Consider the following 23,024-nt stretch of genomic DNA (forward strand, 5'->3'; position numbering starts at 1 on the left):
GTCCTTTCTGAGCTTCAGGTTTACTAGATTCAGGAAATAATTGGGCTGTGGAGTCAAATATTATTGGTGGACTTTCAGGGACTTCTACACCTGATTCAGTTGCCGTTATTGGTGACACACAAAGTACCATGTCTTGGTCTTTTGAAAGTGAGCTATGCTCACTGACTGATCCAGTTGACTCAGGTGATAAGGGTCTACCTTCAATAGCTACAAATCTTGACTCAAATATCTCTGAAACCTCATCATCTGATAACGATTCAGGTGATGATGATCTATGGTGAAACTGAACAGCTTCACAGAACAATGGTGAATATTTGGGTATGGGGGAATCTGGTGACAATGATCTATTTTCATTCACTGTTCCTGTAGATGCAGGAGATGTTGTTTCAATATCCTTCAACAGCATCAGGGATGAAGATGACATGGGTCTATACTCTGACAATGACTCTGGTGATAGTGGCTTAGAGTCACACTCCTCAGCCGGAGAATCTATTGATAAAGATTTACGTTCAGGTTCCGATGTCTCCTCATTCTCTATTCTTTGTCCAGCATACTCAAACACACCTGTTTTACTACAGTAGGTTTCTCCTACATATTGTGGGTCATTTATTTGAGAGATAAGCTTCCAAAGCTCTGCATCATACACAAGTCTGTACTCTGGCACTAGTATTGCTGATGGAAGGACATGTATACCTGATTCAGATACTGTTATCGGTGACACAGATGGTGATACAGATGAGGTTTGAGCCAAGTCAGGTACTGCTAGTCCTTTTTGAGGTTCAGGTTGACTAAATTCAAATAATAGTGCAGTTGAGGACTCGGTTAATATTGGTGGACTTTCAGCGACATTAATACCTGATTCAGTTACAGTTATTGGTGACACGCATAGTACCATGTCTTGATCTTCTGGAGGTTGAGCTACATCACCAGTGGCTGATAGACCTTCATGAGGTTCAGGTTTATTAGATTCCAGAAAGGGTGGAGCTGTGTACTTGAATATGATTGGTGGACTTTCAGGGACATTTACACCTGATTCAGTTACAGTTATTGGTGACATGCATAGTACCATGTGTTGGTCTTCTGAAGGTTGAGCTACATCAGGTACTGATAGTCCTTTGTGAGTTGTTGGTTTAGTAGATTCGGGTATTGCTGGTTTAGGTGCAGTTACGACTTCTGCAAGTTTCATTGGAGGTGGGTTTGTAGAAGGTAATACTGACTCAGATAATTGTATTTCAGCAGGAATTTCGGTCTCTGATTCAGATGCCGGATCAGTTTTGGCGGACTTTGATTGAGTTTTGGAGAGTTTTGTTTTGCCCTTTGCAGTGGACTGCTGTATATCTAGATGTATATTTTGCATGCCTGTTGAAAGAGCAGGTTCTGACATTACAAGGTTAGGTTTAATGGCTTCAAATGATTCTGCTGCCAATTGTAATTTTTCTGGAACAAGTGTCTCAGATTTGGGCAACTTTGCTTTAGTCACGGATGGAGAAACAAGGGGTTTAGGGGATTCCGATTTGGTCAATGCTGGATACATGATCTCCAGCGATATTGGAACATATTCAGTGTCTGACGATACTGATTCAGGTGAATCTGATCTATGCGCTGCAGCTATAGACTCCAGCGACATTGGACCATATTCAGTGTCTGACGATACTGATTCAGGTGAATCTGATCTATGCGCTGCAGCTATAGACTCCAGCGACATTGGACCATATTCAGTGTCTGACGATTCTGATTCAGGTGAATCTGATCTATAATCAACAATAGAGTCTGGTAATAAGTGTCTAAACTGAGGTATAAGTGAGTCAGGTGATAACGCTCTGTATTCATCTATTGATGCTATTGATTCAGGTGATGAAGGTCTATCCTTATAAAGTAATGAAAGTAAGGGTGCAGTTTCATAATCTACATCTGAAAATATAGATTCAGATGATGATGATCTACAAAATGTCACTAAAGCAATGGGATCAGATTGCCAAAATTGTGGAATTGGTGAATCTGGAGACAGAGATCTATGTTCATCTACTGATCCTGTAGACTCAGGTGAGTCTGGTCTCTGCCAAAAGGCAAAAGCCTCCAATAGTATACATCCAGTTTCTGAAGTCACTGAAGTCTCTGATTCAGGTGAGAATGACCTGTATCCTGCAATGGAGATAATCGATTCAGGTATCACCTGTCTAAACTCAGGTACAGGAGAGTCAGGGGATAGTGGTCTATGTTCATTGACTGACCCTATAGATTCAGGTGATGATGCCCTCTTCTGTAAATACTCTTCAGGGGATAGTGGTCTATCTGATGGAAAAAGACACTTCACTGTTTCTAGAATTACTGATTCAGGAGACGATGCTCTGTCTTCAGTTTCATAAATTACAGATTCAGGTGAAATGGATCGACCATAACTACGTTCACTGCCTGGAGATATCGCTCTGGTAAACTCTCCCTTGTTTGGAACCATATGTGTCAATGGCCTGTCTTCTGCTTCTGCTAGCCTTAGGAACATTTGTCCATGGGCATAAGCAGGTAATTTTGCAGTTTCCCATTCAATCTCAGGGGGCGGTAGAGGAGACATTGGTCTAAAATGAGGTATGGGCGAGTCAGGCAAAAGAAGACTAAGTTCAGTAACGGATGACAGTGATTCAGGGGATGAGGCTCTACTCTCAGTCAACAGTATGGATGAATCAGGTGTTGACGGGCGATACTCGGGTATAGGTGAGTCAGGTGATTGGAACCCAGACCTATCATCTGAAGTCAATGACTCTGGCGAAGACGATCGATCATGCATTGAAACTACAAATTTAGTAGCATACTCAGACCCTAAGTCAGGGGATGAAGACCTTTTTTCGGTTTCGGAGGCTATATATTCTGGCACCAAAGGCATGGATGACTCTGACAAGACTGTATCAAAGGCTTCCTCCTGACTTGAAGGCTTATGTTGAGTGATAGGTAAGGTTATCTCAAAGCTGTACTCTTCCCCCGGACTGGAGTCAGTCACTGGAGGAGCTGACACCTCTCCTGGGGGCTCAGCAGTTGAGTCATGTGACATCTGGATTAATGCAGTGCTGACAATGGATTTTACTTTAACCGACTCCGAAATGAGTGTGGTTCTTGACACGTCTGATGATGTTTGAGCTTCTGTCTGGGATTCCTTACCCACCTCAAAGGTGATAGACTCTGGGGTCATGGGACTGATATCTACAGGTCTGACATGAAGCTCAGTGGAGATAGCGTCTTGGTCTAGAGTAGCCTGGTCTACATCAATCAAAGGCATGGAGGTAGAGGAATCCTCTGCATAAACCGGGCTGGCTCTGTAAGTTCCCGCTACTTCATCCAATTCCATTGGTGTTTTCCTGGACTCTTTACTAGTTGACTTCTCTACATACCCAAACAGGACTTTGTAAAGTCGGTGTGACACCTCGTCAATATGATCCTTTGAGAATATCTTGCATGTCTCTTTGGGTCGTACCACCTCAGAAGACTGAGGCAGCTGAGTGGACTGTGGTACATTCATAGGCTCGGCTGTAAAACTGATGTTCTCTGTGACCCGTTCAGTTGTCATAGTGACAAAGTTGGTGGAGAGGTAAGCGTAGTCCTCTGAGGTTTGCTTTAGCTCCACAGACAGCTCACTGAAGTCTGGCTCGGCCAGGTCACATTCAGTCAGACTGTCCCCGAAGTCGGTCATGGAGAACGGACGGCTCTCACAGACACGCTTACGACTTTTAGTGGGTGACTCTTGGTGTCTCGTTGGCGACAACAACCATTTGTTGTCGCTTTCAGCCTGGGGGTGCTGGGTTGACCCCTCGCCCCACTCTGCACCCCCCTGTGCCCCCTCCTCAGAATGCTTGACAGATAGAGAGGGTGAGGGGGGAGGGGTGGGCCCTTTGTAGACAGGATCTAGGATGTGAGAGGTGAGCTGGTAGGGGGAGGTGCGGAACAAGGTGAAGAAGGGACTTACTTGTTTGAAAGTGCCCATATGTAGTGACCCAGCCTTCTCCGGTCCAGTATGTGATGTACCGTCCACAGAACTGAGGAACAAAAAAATAACGAGGTCAAACATCTAATCACCTTTGAAGTCTCCCAAGTTTCTCTTTCTGTCAGTCTCTCTCTCTCTTTCTCTCTCTCTATCTCTCTCTCTCTCATTCTCTCTTTCTGTCAGTCTCTCTCTCTCTCTCTCTCTCTCTCTCTCTCGCCTTCTCTCTTTCTGTCAGTCTCTCTCTCTCTTTCTCTCTTTCTGTCAGTGTCTCTCTCTCTCTCTCTTTCTCTCTTTCTGTCAGTCTCTTTCTCTCTCTTTCTGTCAGTCTCTCTCTTTCTTTCTCTCTCTCTCGCGCGCTCTCTCTCTCTCTCGCTCTCTCTCGCTCTCTCTCTCGCTCTCTACATCACAGCTTATTACTATTTATTTTAACAATGCAAATCAAGATCTTAATTAACTGTTTGTTTCTACAACCATCCAACATGTATGTACCAGTAAACTCTCCAAAACAATATAAGATCTCCTTACCATACCAATTTCTCTTTCACTCAATACAATTCAATACAATTCATCCCCCTTGGCATTTTTCCTATTTTGTTGCATTACAACCTGTAATTTAAATAGATTTTTATTTGGATTTCATGTAAATGACATACACAAAATAGTCCAAATTGGTGAAGTGAAATGAAAAAAATAACTTATTTCAAAAAAGTATATAAAATAAATAACGAAAAGTGGTGCGTGCATATGTATTCACCCCTTTTGCTATGAAGCCCCTAAATAAAATCTGGTGCAACCAATTCCCTTCAGAAGTCACATAATTAGTTAAATAAAGTCCACCTGTGTGCAATCTAAGTGTCACATGATCTCAGTATATATACACCTGTTCTGAAAGGCCCCAGAGTCTGCAACACCACTAAGCAAGGGGCACCACCAAGCAAGCGGCACCATGAAGACCAAGGAGATCTACAAACAGGTCAGGGACAAAGTTGTGGAGAATTACAGATCAGGGTTGGGTTATAAAAAAATATCAGAAACTTTGAACATCCCATTATTAAAAAATGGAAAGAATATGGCACCCCAACAAACCTGCCAAGAGAGGGCCGCCCACCAAAACTCACGGACCAGGCAAGGAGGGCATTAATCAGAGAGGCAACAAAGAGACCAAAGATAACCCTGAAGGAGCTGCAAAGCTCCACAGCGGAGATTGGAGTATCTGTCCATAGGACCACTTTAAGCCGTACACTCCACAGAGCTGGGCTTTACGGAAGAGTGGCCAGAAAAAAGCCATTGCTTAAAGAAAAAAATAAGCAAACACGTTTGGTGTTCGCCAAAAGGCATGTAGGAGACTCCCCAAACATATGGAAGAAGGTACTCTGGTCAGATGAGACTAAAAATGAGCTTTTTGGCCATCAAGGAAAACGCTATGTCTGGCGCAAACCCAACACCTCTCATCACCCCGAGAACACCATCCCCACAGTGAAGCATGGTGGTGGCAGCATCATGCTGTGGGGATGTTTTTCATCGGCAGGGACTGGGAAACTGGTCAGAATTGAAGGAATGATGGATGGCGCTAAATACAGGGAAATTCTTGAGGGAAACCTGTTTCAGTCTTCCAGAGATTTGAGACTGGGACGGAGGTTCACCTTCCAGCAGGACAATGACCCTAAGCATACTGCTAAAGCAATACTCAAGTGGTTTAAGGGGAAACATTTAAACATCTTGGAATGGCCTAGTCAAAGCCCAGACCTCAATCCAATTGAGAATCTGTGGTATGACTTAAAGATTGCTGTACACCAGCGGAACCCATCCAACTTGAAGGAGCTGGAGCAGTTTTGCCTTGAAGAATGGGCAAAAATCCCAGTGCCAAGCTAGAGACATACCCCAAGAGACTTGCAGCTGTAATTGCTGCAAAAGGTTTCTCTACAAAGTATTGACTTTGGGGGGGTGAATAGTTATGCACGCTCAAGTTATTTTCTTTTGGTCTTACTTCTTGTTTGTTTCACAAGAAAAAATATTTTGCATCTTCAAAGTGGTAGGCATGTTGTGTAAATCAAATGATACAAACCCCCCCAAAATCCATTTTAATTCCAGGTTGTATGGCAACAAAAGAGGAAAAATGCGAAGGGGGGTGAATACTTTCGCAAGCCACTGTACATCACTGTTATACTGTCTGACTGACTTACTGTGTTGAATCCATCTCTTTCTGCAGCTTCTCCTTCTGGGCGTGTCTCAGGAGGCCTGTTACTGATGCGTCTGTGTCCACCTGCCCTGACGTCTCGTGAAGTGACGCCATGCTGGAGGAGAGATCCTCCTCTGACACCACGAGGGGCCCCTGCCTGGACCCTGGCCCACTGGGGGTGCTGTCTGTACGCCTGCCTGGCTGGGGACTGTCTCTGTCCTCATGGAGGCCAGAGAAACCTGGACAGGCATAGATATGGACATCGTTACTTACCTGTGATCTCTCTGGCATAGTTAAAAAATGGTGGTTCAGAAAAGATGACATGAGGTTTACTGTCTCATGACAGTAAACATAGGACATTTCCATTTAGCTTGTTAATATACTGCACTGTACCTTCACTGTGATCCAGTGCAATGGTCCTCTCAATCTCTGCATAGGTGCGTGATGATGTGTCCTCCTGGGTGGACTTGACGATCTTGGTTTCGATGAGGTGGACAATGTCCATTCTGTTGATTTTGGTTAGTCTTTTGATCAGTGATGTTTCTGTGGAAAGAAATCATGACAAAATAACAAAAGGTCAAAACAGTAAATAAAGCCACTATGAAAAATATGAAAATGATCAATAATAAATATGACAAATATTCTAAATGTCGATGAATATTCAGAATACAATAACGGGTAGATCAACGTACCTGTGCCATGTTTCCCCTCCCTGTCAGTCCAGAGCTTCAGCAGGGCGTGGCTTTGGTCCTGTAGTGAGTTGGGGTTCTCAATCCTTATCAGATTGACCTTCTCCTCACTGAACTCCAGTTCTCGAGCCAGCTCTGGAAAACACACCCGAAAATAGACAGATATTATGATGTGATTTTAAAAAGGATTGATGGAAATCCAATACTGGAAACATCTGGCTGATCAGCTAAAATATGTTTTTTTTAGAGAATAGCATCCAAAGACACCTATAGGACTTTTTTTTTTCTCCCCAAATTCGTGATATCCAATTGCAATCCAATTACGATCTTGTCTCATCGCTGTAACTCCCCAACGGGCTCGGGAGAGGCGAGGGTCGAGTCATACGTCCTCCGAAACATGACCCACCAAACCGCTCTCCTTAACACCCACCTGCTTAACCCGGAAGCCAGCTGCACCAATGTGTCGGAGGAAACACCGTTCAACTGACAACCGAAGTCAGCCTGCGGGCACCCGGCCCACCACAAGGAGTCGCTAGAGCGCGGTGAGCCAAGTAAAGCCCCCCTGGCCAAATCCTCCCTTAACCCGGACGACGCTGGGCCAATTGTGCGCCGCCCTATGGGACTCCCGGTCACGGCCGGTTGTGACACAGCCTGGGATTTAACCCGGGGCTGTAGTGATGCCTCAAGCACTGTGATGCAGTGCCTTAGACCGCTGTGCCACTCGGGATGCCCTATAGGACATTTTTCAGTGTTAACTATGCAATGTTAATGTTAACAGTCTTCAAAACCACTGGGAAGTGATTATCGTCTCTGACACTGAGTGCCGACATGCCTGGCGTTCCACTCACCCATCCAACTGAAGCCCAGGTGGTCGGCTATTATTTCCAACATTTCCTCTTTCCTCTCGGCTTCATCCTGGGGATGTACTGTAAATGCCACCACAACAGCAGGAGAGCCGAGAGTGGATAGGCAGCACAAGGATGGACAAGCAAAGTCACATTCACGTTTAGAAGAAAACGTTATCTTCAACTGAGCACTTGGCTTTCTATTGCTCTATGGTGCTACAATGTTAGCTATTTGGAGGTATGTGTGGATAATTAACAGTAACTGCAACTGACGTGTATTTGGTGTATAGCTTCTCATTACAGTATAATGTTGGTTTATAGTGTGGCAGTACCATAAAAGTGATCATCATTGCCATTTTCAGGAACACGAATGAAAATATACAGTATTGAAAGTAAATTGCAGAAGTTCAACAGCAACAACATTGTAACAGCTCAGGACAAATGAAATTGGTTTCTTCTTTCATTTTATGTAATTCAGCTTTACTCCTACAGCCTAATTTGGTTCAAAAAATATATTTGATACTAAATCTGACTATGACAAATTATGTCAGTGACATTAAACTAAAACTGATCCTTCATTCCTTCAATTATTTGAATTCTTTAATTGATTCCCTGACTTAAAAAATGCCTGCCAATCTTGAGATTTGTAGAACACATACAAGGAAAAGAGACACGACCACAAACACAAGACAGAAGCAACCACAAAGAGTCTTTAGTTACACATCGCCTTAGCTACAAGACACAGAGAAGCGTCACCTTTTATGGCAACGCACACGAAAGACAGAATGAGCCCCTTAAGGAGGGGGGGTGTACCTTGACTTCTGAATGCATCGTCGGGAATCCGTTGCATCTGCGTGTCAACAGGATCATCCCACAGGGGTCTAATGGGATAGATATCTCCGGAAGCAGGGAACTGCATTTCGGGAAAAGTCTCCCTCTCTATGACAGAGGGGTCTATGCCGCTGCTCTTGTCATCCGAGACGGCGGCAGCCTCCTGTTTTTTGTCTTTCTCGTCCTGAGGAAATCTCTCAACTAGCTTTGCAACTTTGTCGCTAATCTCATCGACAAACTCTATAGACTTCTTGCGTGGCTCGCTTTTGTCTTTGGCGGTGGTGGAAGTGTGAGATGTCTGACCGAGCTTGCCTCTAACTGGCAGCCTGGATTGGAAACCGGAGCCCGACTTTGGCTTGGTGGAGTAGTCATCGCTCATGGGACGACCCAGGTCCTTTTTAGCAGATGTCTTGTCTGCCTCACAGAAGCTCTTGGCTTTGGAAGACGATGTCTTGGTTTTGGGTACAGCAGAGGGACCTGTATCTGTCTCAGACTTTCTCCTCAAGTCCTTTTTTACTGGGACCTTGAGCTTTGCATCCTGGGATGACTCAGTACATTTAACTGATGGCTCAGGCTTGACAGGGCTAGCCTTGCCCTTGACAGGTATTCTCGATTTGGACTCTAAAGAGGGAGTCTCTTTTTTAGGATTAGCTGAAGAGGGGGATGCAGGGGATGTAAAGGAGGAAGCAGTTTTAACCTGACTTTGGGGGCCAGCCTTGGCTGGGGTTTTAGTTGGGATCATTTGAACTTTTTCAGTAGAAGTTGGGGTTTTGGCCTTTTCTGTGGTTTTGGGGAGTTCTATGACCGAATGCTGCTCCTCTGGAGAGGAGTCAGAGGACTCTTGGTCCTGTTCAGGGTACACCGATCGAGTGACAGTGGTTACCGCTGTCTCAACATTTGTTATCATTGGATTGAGGGAACTAGTTTCCACCTCTAGGGGGGTCTCCTCTACAATGATGTCTGGTTTCACCTCTACAGCTTCAGCAGACACTGGAGATACTAGGTCTTTGTCTTTCTTAGTGGTCTTAGCTGAGGCGGAAAGACCCATTCTAGGGATTCTAGACTTAGAAGCATCTGATTTTGAGGGGGAGGCTGCTGCTGCTGCTTCACTACCTTTCTGATCGTCCTCTGTCGAGGCACGGTGTGGGGAATCTGAAGCATCTTTCGCCTGTTCCTCGTCTTCCTCCACTTGTATTTGCAGAGTCAGGTTGAGCCCCACTTCACTTTCTGTTTGGACTCCTCTATCTCCTGGCTCATCTCTGACCTGTTCAGCTAGCGCCTCCTCTAGCGGCTGCTCGCCTATCTGGAAGAAGGCAAAGCCCTCATCCTCATAGCTCCGTTTGGTCATGTCAATAGCTCCGCTCCGGGTCATCTCAAAAAGCTTCCCCTCTTGGAAGAGGAATGGATTGGGCTCGCTGGTTGGCGTGCTTTCCTCCGTGGGGCTCCTTCCTGGGGTGGTGTCCGGGGTTGCCCCCTGGGACTGCCGGTCCACAATCAGACCCAGGATCTTCTGCTCTTCCTCTTTGACGCGGGCCGCAAAAGCATCATCGTCTTCGCGCATGGCACTCCAAGGGTCTGCCTCCTCTCTGGCGGTTACGCCCTTCGACTCAGTTCTGGGAGGTTCCTCTTCCTCATCGTCTTCCTCTGTGTCATCATAGATACAGATCTCGGGTTTGAATGTTTCCCTCACTTGTCCAATGACAGCAGTGGAGGACGTTTCTACCTCAGGGGCTCCTGAGTGCCTCCTGTGATCTCCTTTCACTTCGTCAGTTATATTACTCTCTATCTGACAGGGAGCTTTTACAGCAGCTGTCTGCAGACTGCCTGCATCTGCTTCTTTCCCTTCCCCATCATCCTCCTTGCTTTCCCTTGATTTCCTCAAGCTTTCCTCCTTCTGCTCATCTGTTATGTTTGCAGCCCCCTCAGAGCTGGAAGACATGGTAACCGTTTTAGCTAAACTGTCTTCCGTGTCATCCGTGTCTTTGCGTGACTGAACTGATTGTGGGAGTTGCTGCTCTGAGACAGATTGAGGTCCCCCCACTGCTACCGTTGTAGCTGTACTCTTGGCCTCTGTGTGGTGGATTCCTTCATGCACACCTGCTGGAAAAGGAGAGGGAGGTTGTACTTTAATAAGGGATTCAACAGAAAGAGCTAACTCTGAGGTCTCCTTGGCCCTAGTGAACCCACTCTCATTTGCGGACTCTAGTTCAACTGTTTTGATGCTATCATCCCCTGCTTTGTCACCTGCTAAGGCACTGATATATTTTCTAGAGTTATTTTTGGTTCTGGTGTCCTGGTCCATTTCCTCAAATGTTTTTATTTTGGCTGACATTTTAAACATCTTGTCCTCTGGGGTGAATTTCCTCTGTGCTTCTGCCTCATCGTCATCTTCCTCTGAGGATTCGTGGATGACAGCTGGTATGGACATCACAGATAGGAACATGTGGTCTGGGGTTTTGGGGTTTACCTCATAACTTACCTCTTCAGAACTAGGGGTGTCGGGGGAGAGGGGACTCTTACCAGAACTTTCCATCTGGGACGAAGTCTGCTCGATACTGTCATCATCGTTGGCACTAGCCTCCTGGTCCCTGAGTAGCCTACTTCGCAACACGTCTGGGGGGAAGTCTGAGGCTTTGGATGGTTCTGGGTGGCTAGAGGACCCACTGGGCTGATCTAGAATGGGTGGGAAGGTTTTTTGCTCTACAGGGCTGCTTTCTAAGGAGTCACAACAGGGGGATTCATTGGTTGGGCTGGGCTCGATGGAGTCTGGGGTCCTATGGGAGGAGTTGTCTTCCATGAGGGGACTACCCTCGTCTAGAGAGTCTCTGTGGCTTATGGTCAAAGATTCGTCGGCTAAGGGACTGAAGGCATCTGGGTCTTTTAAAGGCAATTCTAAGCTTCCTTGACGCTGGGTAGAGGCACTAGAAGCATAGGTTGCAGCTAAAGCTGATGCTAGCTTGTCATCAGGGCTCTCCTCATCACTAAGGAAGCTCTCTAAAGTCTCTGAAACTCTCTTTGTAAGCTTTATCGGTTTAGATGGTTTAGACTCGCCCCTCTGAAAAGATATGGACTCACTCGTGGTGCGGTCATCTGCAGCCTCAGTGGGTGAGACAGGGAGGGTCATTTCCGTTGATGGCTGGTCATCAATGGTCCCCACACCAAAGTCTCCAGACTTGTCCTTAGTTTTCTTGTCACCTTTGACAGCTATAGTAGCAGCTGTTGAGTTTTTAGTGGACTGGTCAGCATTTTTGGGAGAGAGGGAGATACTGTCAGGGCTTGTTCCAGGGGTGGCTAAGCCCTCGTGTTTGAGGCTATCCTCTGAGCTCAGGTGAGGAGGACTACCATCACCCAGGCTGGCACTGGGAGAGTCTGCCACACCCTCATGTTTTAAACTATCAGAGCTATCATAGAGGGAAATATTCAGAAACTCTACGGTTTCAGTTAGGTCTGACGGGGCAGCAGGACTACCCTCTACAGAGGTCTGCTTAAACTGTTGGTACTCTGGATTGTCCTCAAGCTCTGCTTTAATTTCAGCACCAAAGTCTTTGGAGTGCTTTCTGTGTGGGCTAATTTGCTCATCTTTCTCTCTGTGGCGCTCGCCAGGTATGGCGTCCAGTGATACTTCCCGTTCATAACGGATTGTAGTGGCTTTGATGGTGGATTTGGACTGGGTGGGCTGTAATTCTGATTCTGTTATTTCATGCTCTGTAGAGGTGGAGGTTTTGAGCTCGAAAAGTCCAGACTTTGTCTTTGAGGGGTCCTGCCCCTTTTGGAAGGATCGCAAGAGCTCCCTTACTGACATGGTCTCTTGCAGCTTCTCAGACTCAGTTTTGGGGGACTTAGGGGGGCCCTTTTTAGCGGTGTCCTGTTTTGCGGGGCTCTGTTTCAATTTAAGGGTGGTTTCTTCGGCCCTTTGTGGGATTTTGCTCTCCACAGCAACCTTTGAGGTTTTTGTGCTAGTTGGCTTTTGAACCTTCTGCTCTGCCTCCACTTTCTGCTGAAGGGCTTTGACTTTGTCTTTTATGGACCCAATAGGGGTCTCCTCAACTACTGGGGACACAGGTGACACTGGTTTAGGGTCTGTGGGCGCACTTAGGAGAGCATCCCCATCGGTAGATTCCTTTGCCTGTTCCTGGTCTTTTCCTTTCCTCCTGACTGGCTTTTTGAGTTCAACAGCAGGAGTTTTGATTGTAGCTGTTGTTGTTATTGTCATCGTGGTTCTTTTCATGCCTTTGCGCAGGACGACCTCTGTGAATTTCTCTTGGACCACATCCTCCTGAGCCGCTGCACTGGAGCCCTCAGGTACATCCAGGAGATATTCTTTGAGTTCACCAGTCAGGTGTGTGACCATGCCAGACACGTCTTTGATGGCTTTAGGTCTGGGAATCCCTCTGTTGACTCTGACTTCATGGAGAACAGGTTCCTGGGGTTCTAAGGCAGTCATGTTTTTGGCCTCCTCTATCTCACATTCTGAGAGGAGGATCCACTCTTCGTTCATTCTGGCTGCTCTTGCTGCCCCCTCTGCCACCTCACCCTCCAATGTTCCACTCCTGAGTATCTTGCCCACTTTCTCCAAATCCTCTTTGACCTTCTCCATGATTTCAAACGGCTCGCCCTGAACCTCCTCAGCCCCTTTCTCCAGACCGCTCCCTTCCAGAGAACCGGATTTGTCAGTGGAATCCGTGTTTAGGATGGCGGTCATTTTGATCAGGTCTTGTTTCAGTTCAGACACATCGGAGAGGAGGTCCGGATCTCTTTTCTGGACTGTCGTCGACGTAGTGTCTTCGTCATCTTCCATTTTGGCAAGAGGACAATTAAGGAGCAAAAAAAATTTGAAATTGAAATGAAAAGGAGACAGACATTGGAGAATGTGATCAGGACAGGAACAGGAATAGTACAAACTGTCAGGATTCAAAGGGTAAAGCTGGGCCACAGTGACATCTACAGAAGGTATCAAAGGAAGGGACTTTTGATCCACTGGGGTTCTTTGGGGGCAAATACTGCAGCAAAGCAAAAAGCCAACTAAATCATAAAGCTGAGAAGGAAATGAGCAGGAAATAACTTGCTTATACACAGTCAGCACATTCGCGCTCACAACACAAAAGCGAGAACATATCTAAAATAAGTACTCGATCAAACAAATGATGAGCAACAACAGACACCCACAAATCAACAAAAGATAAGGAAACAGGGACACAAACAAAGGGATAACAACATATAGCTAGACAGACATCTCAAGATTGTCTACAGAGAGAAAGAGCAACAAAAAAAATGCAATTTTTTCCAGTGTGCTCTATTGAACAGAACAAACCATGTTGTTCCTCTACTGCTATGGAAAAATAAAGGGGTCTGAACCAGCATCAAACTGGTTACCTGGAAAATAATTTAAAGGTCCAGCGCAGCCGTTTTGATCTTAATATCAAATTATTTCTGGGTAACAATTAAGTACCTTGCTGTGATTGTTTTTAATTACAATTGTCAAAATGTTTAAAAATAAAAATAGCTTCTTAGGAAAGAGTAAATTCTCAAGCTAGGATGTTGCTAGGACTGTCTGCGAGTGGTCTGAGTGAGGAAGGGAAAACGGAAAACTAGCTGTTATTGGCGGAGAGGTTTGGAACTCTCTTTTTGTATTTGTCTATTGTCATTTCACCAGGCAGGCCATAAGTCCATCCCACCAAAACAGGCTGACATTTCAGGCGGTCTTTTCAAATAGCCCTTTATACTAAAAGGGCATTATCAAAACTTTCACAATTCCACAGTATTATTCCAACCTCATAGTGTGGAAATATCTATAAAACACAGGAAAATCACATTTTTGACTGCACTGGGCCTTTAAGGAAATTAATCATTGATTTAAGGGAATGTGGTCCTTTTGGAGGACTGTATCCATTCCCTATACTAACTTTAGTCTAGCTAAATAAACTTTTTGAAACATAACTGAGGAGAAAAGTTAAAATCATAATAAGAGTAGCAACAGTGTATTCAATCAAATTCAAATAGAGAGTGAAAAAGAATTCAAAGATCAATGTTAACGCAAACCAAAGAGTCAAAAGAACTCTCACACTTGACACACACCCAGACACAGGAACACACACATACACACTCATGTAAGCCAAGTTATTTCCATGCAAAGCAAAGGGGAAAGTTGACATGCAGCCTCTGGTGAAAAGTGAGTGGAGCAAATTCAAATTGATTCAGATAATTAATTAAATAAAATGTACCACTAGCAAATCTACATTTTATGTTTATAAAAGAGCAGTTAATTTAGGTATTCACATTCAATAGTGTGGTGAGTTGTAGTCTACTGTTTTCTCATTGACTACAACTATGAAAGGTGATGCTAAAGCATCAATTCCATATTATGTATGACATATGTATGCGAATTGCCACATAAAAAATAACATTCTGTACATTACATTGTCTATCAGTTTATGTAAGACCTGTATGTACTGTACATTTATGTTTTGAAGGTATGTGCACACAGAAATATTTTCCATATTATGTACACTACCGGTCAAAAGTTTTACAACACATAATCATTCAAGGGTTTTTCTTTATTTTTAATATTTTCTACATTGTAGAATAATAGTGAAGACATTAAAACTATGAAATAACACATATGGAATCATGTAGTAACCCAAAAAGTGTTAAACAAATTATTTGAGATTCTTCAAATAGCCACAGCTTTGCACACTCTTGGCATTCTCTCAACCAGCTTCATGAGGTAGTCACCTGGAATGCATTTCAATTAACAGGTGGGCCTTGTTAAAAGTTAATTTGTGGAATTTCATTCCATCTTAATGCGTTTGAGCCAATCAGTTGTGTTGTGACAAGGTAGGGTTGGTATACAGAAGATAACCCTATTTGGTAAAATATCAAGTCCATATTATGGCAAGAACAGCTCAAATAAGCAAAGAGAAACGACAGTCCATCATTACTTTAAGACATGAAGGTTAGTCAATACAGAAAATGTAAATAACTTTTTAAAATTTTTTGATTTCACCTTTATTTAACCAGGTAAGCCAGTTGAGAACAAGTTCTCATTTACAACTGCGACCTGGCCAAGATAAAGCAAAGCAGTGCGATAAAAACAACAACACAGAGTTTTTGTTTTTGAAATATTATTTTTGAAATATATATTTGAACGTTTCTTCAAGTGCAGTCGCAAAAACCATCAAGCGCTATAATGAAACTGGCTCTCATGAGGACCGCCACAGGAATGGAAGACCCAGAGTTACCTCTGCTGCAGAGGATACGTTCATTAGAGTTACCAGCCTCAGTAATTGCAGCCCAAATAAATGCTTCACAGAGTTCAAGTAACAGACACATCTCAACATCAACTGTTCAGAGGAGACTGTGTGAATCAGGCTTTCATGGTCAAATTGCTGCAAATAAACCACTATTAAAGGACACCAATAAGAAGAAGAGACATGCTTGGGCCAAGAAACACGAGCAATGGACATTAGACCGGTGGAAATGTGTCATTTGTCTGGAGTCCAAATTTGAGATTTTTGGTTCCAACCGCTGTGTGGGTGAACGGATGATCTCCGCATGTGCATTTCCCACCGTAAAGCATGGAGGAGGAGGTGTTATGATGTGGGGGTGCTTTGCTGGTGACACTGTCTGTGATTTATTTAGAACACTTAACCAGCATGGCTACCACAGCATTCTGCAGCGATACACCATCCCATCTGGTTTGGGCTTAGTGGGAGTATCATTTGTTTTTCAACAGGACAATGACCCAACACACCTCCAGGCTGTGTACGGGCTATTTGACCAATAAGGAGAGTGATGGAGTGCTGCATCAGATGACCTGGCCTCCACAATCCCCCGACCTCAACCAAATTGAGATGGTTTGGGATGAGTCGGACCGCAGAGTGAAGGAAAAGCAGCCAACAAGTGCTCAACATATGTGGGAACTCCTTCAAGACTGTTGGAAAAGCATTCCAGGTGAAGCTGGTTGAGAGAATGCCAAGAGTGTGCAAAACTGTCATCAAGGCAAAGTGTGGCTATTTGAAGAATCTCAAATATAAAATATATATTTTGATTTGTTTAACACTTTTTTGGTTACTACATGATTCCATATGTGTTATTTCATAGTTTTGATGTCTCCATTATTATTCTACAATGTAGAAAATAGTAAAAAATAAAGAAAAACCCTTGAATTAGTAGGTGTTCTACGTTTGACCGGTAGTGTATATTGCAGAAATATGTAGATATCCAGCTATGCTGAGGCACATGACCATGATTAATTATCAATGAATCAATCAATTAATTAATTAGATGAAAAGGCAAATATTATACACTATATGGGTAGGGTATGAAGGATGGGATCTGGAGGGCTGGGAAAGCTAGACTACAGTTTGTTTTGCCATGAGGGCACTAGAGTTACTAGGTTGGTACTATTCCCTTGTCACATAAACATCACCAAATTATGAATGAGAGTTTGTTTGAACTCTCTCTCCATATGTCCCAAATTCAAAATGGCAGAGAGGAGGGAGTTAGCATGAAGACACCGGTGCAGTGATGTGTGACATGAGAAAGGGATTAAGTTTATGCCTGATGAAGTTGTTGGCATAACCTTGTCTCGGTGCGGTGGAGTGACAGTTGTGTTGTTTTGGTTTTGTGACAAAGACAAACATGTAGAACTTAAAAGACTTTGAAAAACTAATGCGTATGCTACAGCTTTGCTAAAATCCTATGAAGGTCATATGAAGCTCAATGTTTATGCATTAGCTCTGGTTACCATTCTGTACTGTTCTCTACAATAGTCAACTAGCATAACATCATTAGTAATGTCTAAATCTATGGCATAGTTATAATGTACTTATCAAAGCAATTTCATAGTCATAATGTTTGAGTAATGCAGCCATATTATAACAGTTAAAAGTTAAATAGCAAGTTTATAAAGTATTAGAATGGTTGAGAAAAAAATATGTTAAAGGTGTTATCAAAAAAGAGTATATTACTTACATTTCTCGAGCGTCCTGCTGATCTGTAAAGAGGAATACAGAAATTGCACTATAAATATCATTTCAATCACTGTGTAAGAAAAATCTAGGCAATATTTTGTACATATTTGCTACCTTTGCTGCAGGAAGGAAATAAGTACTAGAATTAAACATAGAACTGCGACTAATATCTAAAGATGGATACTCTACTACAAGTGACAAGCACAATAATTGATCAGTAATAACATGGAACACGGAGAGCCATATATAAAATATATAAATATATGACACTTTCTAATACCTAACATAACAGCTAAATGTCAGACAAAGAAGTAGACATCTAGCTTCTAGCCTGAAAAGAGCATGAAAAGTACTGTGAAGAACATGAAAAAATAAACACTAGTTAGCGGGGGGAGAAATGGGGAGAGAGGCACAATGTTACCTCTTCCTCAGCCTCTTGGTCTGAATCTGATTCCTTTGGGGTGCAAGAAGCAGAAAGAAAGAAAGAAAGAAAGAAAGAAAGAAAGAAAGAAAGAAAGAAAGAAAGAAAGAAAGAAAGAAAGAAAGACAGAAAGAAAGAAAGAAAGAAAGAAAGAAAGAAAGAAAGACAAATAGAGGATAGAGGAGGATAGAGCAGGATAGAGGAAGATAGAGGAGGATAGAGGAAGAGAGAGGAGGATAGAGGAAGATAGAGGAAGATAGAGGAGGATAGAGGAAGAGAGAGGGAGATAGAGGAGGATAGAGGAAGAGAGAGGAGGATAGAGGAAGAGAGAGGGAGATAGAGGAGGATAGAGGAAGATAGAGGAGGATAGAGGAAGATAGAGGAAAATAAAGGAGGATAGAGGAAGATAGAGGGAGATAGAGGAGGATAGTGGAAGATAGGGGAAGATAGAGGAGGATAGAGGAAGATAGAGGGAGATAGAGGAGGATAGTGGAAGATAGAGGAAGATAGAGGAGGATAGAGGAAGATAGAGGGAGATAGAGGAGGATAGTGGAAGATAGAGGAAGATAGAGGAGGATAGAGGAAGATAGAGGGAGATAGAGGAGGATAGTGGAAGATAGAGGAGGATAGAGGAAGATAGAGGAGGATAGAGGAGGATAGAGGAAGATAGAGGAGGATAGAGGAAGATAGAGGAGGATAGAGGAAGATAGAGGACGATAGAGGAAGATAGAGGACGATAGAGGAAGATAGAGGAAGATAGAGCAGGATAGAGGAGGATAGAGGAAGATAGAGGAAGATAGAGGAGGATAGAGGAAGATAGAGGAAGATAGAGGAGGGGGAGGAGGGGGAGGAAAACAGAGAGTGGGCAAAGCAAAGTTACCATAGTGACAGACTTGAAGGTTTGTGGCCAATCATTGTTGTTTTTTGGGAGGGTGGTTCAGAGTAAACATAAAATAGCATTATTAAAGGAGAAGGGATTCATGCTACACTATAGGTCAGCTACCAGCACTTACATATAGTAATGCTGGTTGCTTATAGTTAGTTAATAAATCACAGTTAACACTAGAACTGCTAAAGCAATCATTTTGACTACTCATTATTATTCATTTGTTATTACTCTGCCATTTTTTAACTCATGCCCCCCTTCGTCCTTGACCTTTCCTAAATAAGTCTATATAACACACTGCCGTTGTCAGAATCTTAATATCACAAACAGAACTGGAGTTATAACCTGTTTTAGGAGGGTGTGTCATTAAATGGAATGGTTTCCCCCCATTGCCCCTCCTTCTCCCAACAGTAGGGCCTGCTCTGCTCCTTCCTCCTACATTTGAAAGTGCAGTGCCCAGTTGATAATCCCCCCGACAATTGCCAAGAAACTGAACATACACCATACCGAAACTAATTTCACACATATAACAACAGATGAAATAAATTAAGTAAAGTATGATGGGGAGAATGGGTGAGTTGATGAGCGAAGGGAAGCGAAAGAAGCATAATTATGTAATCCCCAATTGTGAATGAAGAACAGGGCGGGCCATTCTAATGCATTTATCCATTCTAATCATAGGCCTAATCTTAAAATGTACCCTACCTCAGTTCACCGAATCAAAGCAGTCTTATCAGTCTACTCTGGCCTCCTTGGAGTAGGCTACACAGCAAGAGCGTACGTAATTGTACATGCTGAACGGCTTTCAATCTCTAGGGAAAATATCCACATCAGGCAGCAGGGGCGAGTGTAGGAGAATGTGGTGATGGGGCTTGTGGAACATTACGTTGGCAAAGGGAGCGATGTCATTGTTAAATAACATTAATATGTGAGAACAATATTTTTTTGTGAACAAATGTTTCATTTTGTCCTTATAATAATGTTGGTAGCGACATGTGAAAATCGTTGTGGAAATCTGTTGCAGCTCAAGTCGACTACAAAACCCACAATGCAATGCGCGCTCTATGGGCTGGCTGGCTAGCTAGGTAGCTAGCTAGCAGACTCTATGGGCTCTATGGGCTGGCTGGCTAGCTAGGTAGCTAGCTAGCTAGCAGATATAGCTACACACAATAATACCAAAGTCGATATCAGCATGTGAAGTAGCTACTTAGCTGTAAAATCGCCTAAACAAACTGCACTATCAATTTAGGAGTCTACAATCTCACCATGTTCAACCTGCAGATCGATGTGCCTCGCAGAGTGGAGTCTGACATTCGCAACGGTCATGCAACGGCACAATGCAATGCACCCTGGACTGAAGAGGTAGACAAATAGGAGAAATGCGGTGGACCGGGACCCTCTGTTAAATTACACATTTCTCGAGGTAGGAATATCGCAAAAATATGATCAATGGCTCATTAGAGAGAAGATAACCTGCCGAGTTATGACATCGGCCAGTAGTGAAATCTGACATGTACTGTATGATAGACGTTTTCACGATCTAAAAGTCGTAATCCTATTAACTTCCAGTGTAGTGAGAGCGGCTTTATCACAATGCTACGTCATATCGGACTCATTTCTTCCTGCTTGAACGGCAATAGCTCAGATACACATGAAAGCATGTAAATGACCCCGAAAATCGATAGAGCATCCCTCAGAGATGCACAAAAAAACATTATAACATTCAAAATGGGTGAATCTTTCCTTTAACATTGTCAGCAATTCTGAACACTCAGGCATGTAATGGTAGCTGTTGGGTGTGGCACACAGAACTCTGAGTTGTTCCTGTACAGGTCACATGGTCAGGAACAATTCCAGGTCCTAGGTGTATCCTAAGCTGTGTGTTCAGGTGGAGGTAGTGTAAAGGTGTTCTTACCTTTGAGTAGGATGGTAGTGTGATGTTCAGGTTGCATATGGCGTTGTGGGCCAGACTTCTATAAGACCTGGGCTCTTTCATAAAGGACAGACGGCCACACGGATCCTGAGTGTTGTCTCGGATCTGTGGAATCATCAACATCCATTATCGTCAGTCAGTCAACCAATCAACATACAGAATACCATAAATGACTCGTTTGTAATAAAGTCAATTATATGGACGAGTGTTGAAAGATGGTAAAGTGATGTTCACCTTGATGAAGAGTGCTAGCCTGTTCTCTTTGAAAGCAAAGAAGCTGAAGAGGTGGTGCTGGCCACTCTTGGTGAGAGGGACCAGGTTGCCGAAGCAGTCTGCATAGATGGGTTTGCCCTCCAGGACCTGAGGAAAGGAAACATCAGACATTAATCCTAGCTGAGGAAAGAACATACCAAACATACCATTTCCTGTTAGTCATCAACCGCATGATTTACTAAGACTTCACACTTTACTGACAGTTCACTACTATTGTAAAAGTAAAAATGTGTTCTCAATTATTTGCTTGGCTAAATAAAAAATAAACTCTACTATAACACCTACCTCTACTATAACACCTCTACTATAACACCTACCTCTACTATAACACCTCTACTATAACACCTACCTCTACTATAACACCTCTACTATAACACCTACCTCTACGTCTCTGCTCCTGGCCACCTCAGTGAAGTTCTCCTGCTGTTCCAAGGTCTTGTCCATCTTGTCGTCCGTAATGCAGAAACAGCGGAGCCGCGCCTCGATGGGGTCGTGGGTCTTTGCGAAGATAACGAACTTGGCCATGTAGGGAACGCAGATGATCTCCCTGTAGACTGAAGTGGAGAAGTTGACCGACTCCTGCACTTGCCGACAGTCTATCAGCCAGAACCTGGCCGACACGTTGGTCGTGAAGGAGACACAGTCGTTGATGAACGTTAGGGGCGTGGTTCCTGTAATGTCCTCCCATTGGGCTGGCGTCGTTCCACCTTTGAATAAGAATACAATTGAGAAATATTAGAAGGTTAGCTACAGACATTATAGTTTGTGTGTGTGTGCCTACAGTGTGTTTGTGTTTGTGTGTGTGTGTGTGTGTGTGTGTGTGTGTGTGTGTGTGTCTGTGTGTGTGTGTGTGTGTCTGTGTGTGTGTACAGTTTGTACAGTGCCTTCGGAAAGTATTCAGACCCCTTGACTTTTCCCACATTTTACAGCCTTATTCTAAAATGGATTTAAAAATAATAATAATCCTCAGCAATCTACACACAATACCCCATAATGACAAAGCGAAAACAGGTTTTAAGAAATATTTGCAAATGTATTAAAAATAAAAAACTGAAATACCTTATTTACATCAGTATTCAGACCCATTGCTATGAGACTCGAAATTGTGCTCAGGTGCATCCTGTTTCCATTGATCATCCTTGAGATGTTTCTACAACTTGATTGGAGTCCACCTGTGGTAAATTCAATTGATTGGACATGATTTGGAAAGGCACACACCTGTCTATATAAGGTCCCACAGTTGACAGTGCATGTCAGAGCAAAAAGTAAGCCATGAGGTCGAAGGAATTGTCCGTAGAGCTCCAAGACAGGATTGTGTCGAGGCACAGATCTGGGGAAGATTACCAAAACATTTCTGCAGCATTGAAGGTCCCCAAGAACACAGTGGCCTCCATCATTCTTCAATGTAAGAAGTTTGGAACCCCCAAGACTCTTCGTAGAGCTGGCTGCCCGGCCAAACTGAGCAATCGGGGGAGAAGGGCCTTGATCAGGGAGGTGACCAAGAACCTGATGGTTACTCTGACAGAGCTCTAGAGTTCCTCTGTGGAGGTGTGAGAACCTTCCAGAAGGACAACCATCTCTGCAGCACTCCACCAATCAGGCCTTTATTGTAGAGTGGCCAGACGGAAGACACTCCTCAGTAAAAGGCACATGACAGCCTGCTTGGAGTTTGCCAAAAGGCACCTAAAGACTCTCAGACCATGAGAAACAAGATTCTCTGGTCTGATGAAACCAAGATTGAACTCTTTGGCCTGAATGCCAAGCGTCACGTCCGGAGGAAACCTGGCACCATCCCTACGGTGAAGCATGGTAGTGGCAGCATCATGCTGTGGGGATGTTTTTCAGTGGCAGGGACTGGGAGACTAGTCAGGATCGAGGGAAAGATGAACGGCGCAAAGTACAGAGAGATCCTTAATGAAAACCTGCTCCAGGTCCTCAGACTGGGGCGAAGGTTCAGCTTCCAACAGGACAATGACCCTAAGCACACAGCCAAGACAATGCAGGAGTGGCTTCGGGACAAGTCTC

The 23,024-nt window shown here is 43.8% G+C and overlaps 1 protein-coding gene across 1 annotated transcript in view; it reads right to left on the minus strand.

Annotated features, from left to right (window-relative positions):
* Positions 1-23,024, minus strand: part of LOC311132601 (ankyrin-2-like) — a gene marked incomplete at both ends in the record, with an annotated part of 131,786 nt that overhangs the window by 13,579 nt on the left and 95,183 nt on the right. Inside the window, 11 exon segments of the mRNA XM_084165852.1 lie at positions 3,953-4,022; positions 6,154-6,388; positions 6,543-6,692; positions 6,842-6,973; positions 7,687-7,764; positions 8,497-13,305; positions 17,488-17,509; positions 17,908-17,940; positions 20,709-20,831; positions 20,961-21,086; positions 21,381-21,706. Coding sequence (XP_084021978.1) covers positions 3,953-4,022; positions 6,154-6,388; positions 6,543-6,692; positions 6,842-6,973; positions 7,687-7,764; positions 8,497-13,305; positions 17,488-17,509; positions 17,908-17,940; positions 20,709-20,831; positions 20,961-21,086; positions 21,381-21,706 — 6,104 coding nt within the window.

The sequence above is a fragment of the Coregonus lavaretus genome (genome assembly GCF_964263955.1).
Source record: "Coregonus lavaretus genome assembly, chromosome: 7".
NCBI lineage: Eukaryota > Metazoa > Chordata > Actinopteri > Salmoniformes > Salmonidae > Coregonus > Coregonus lavaretus.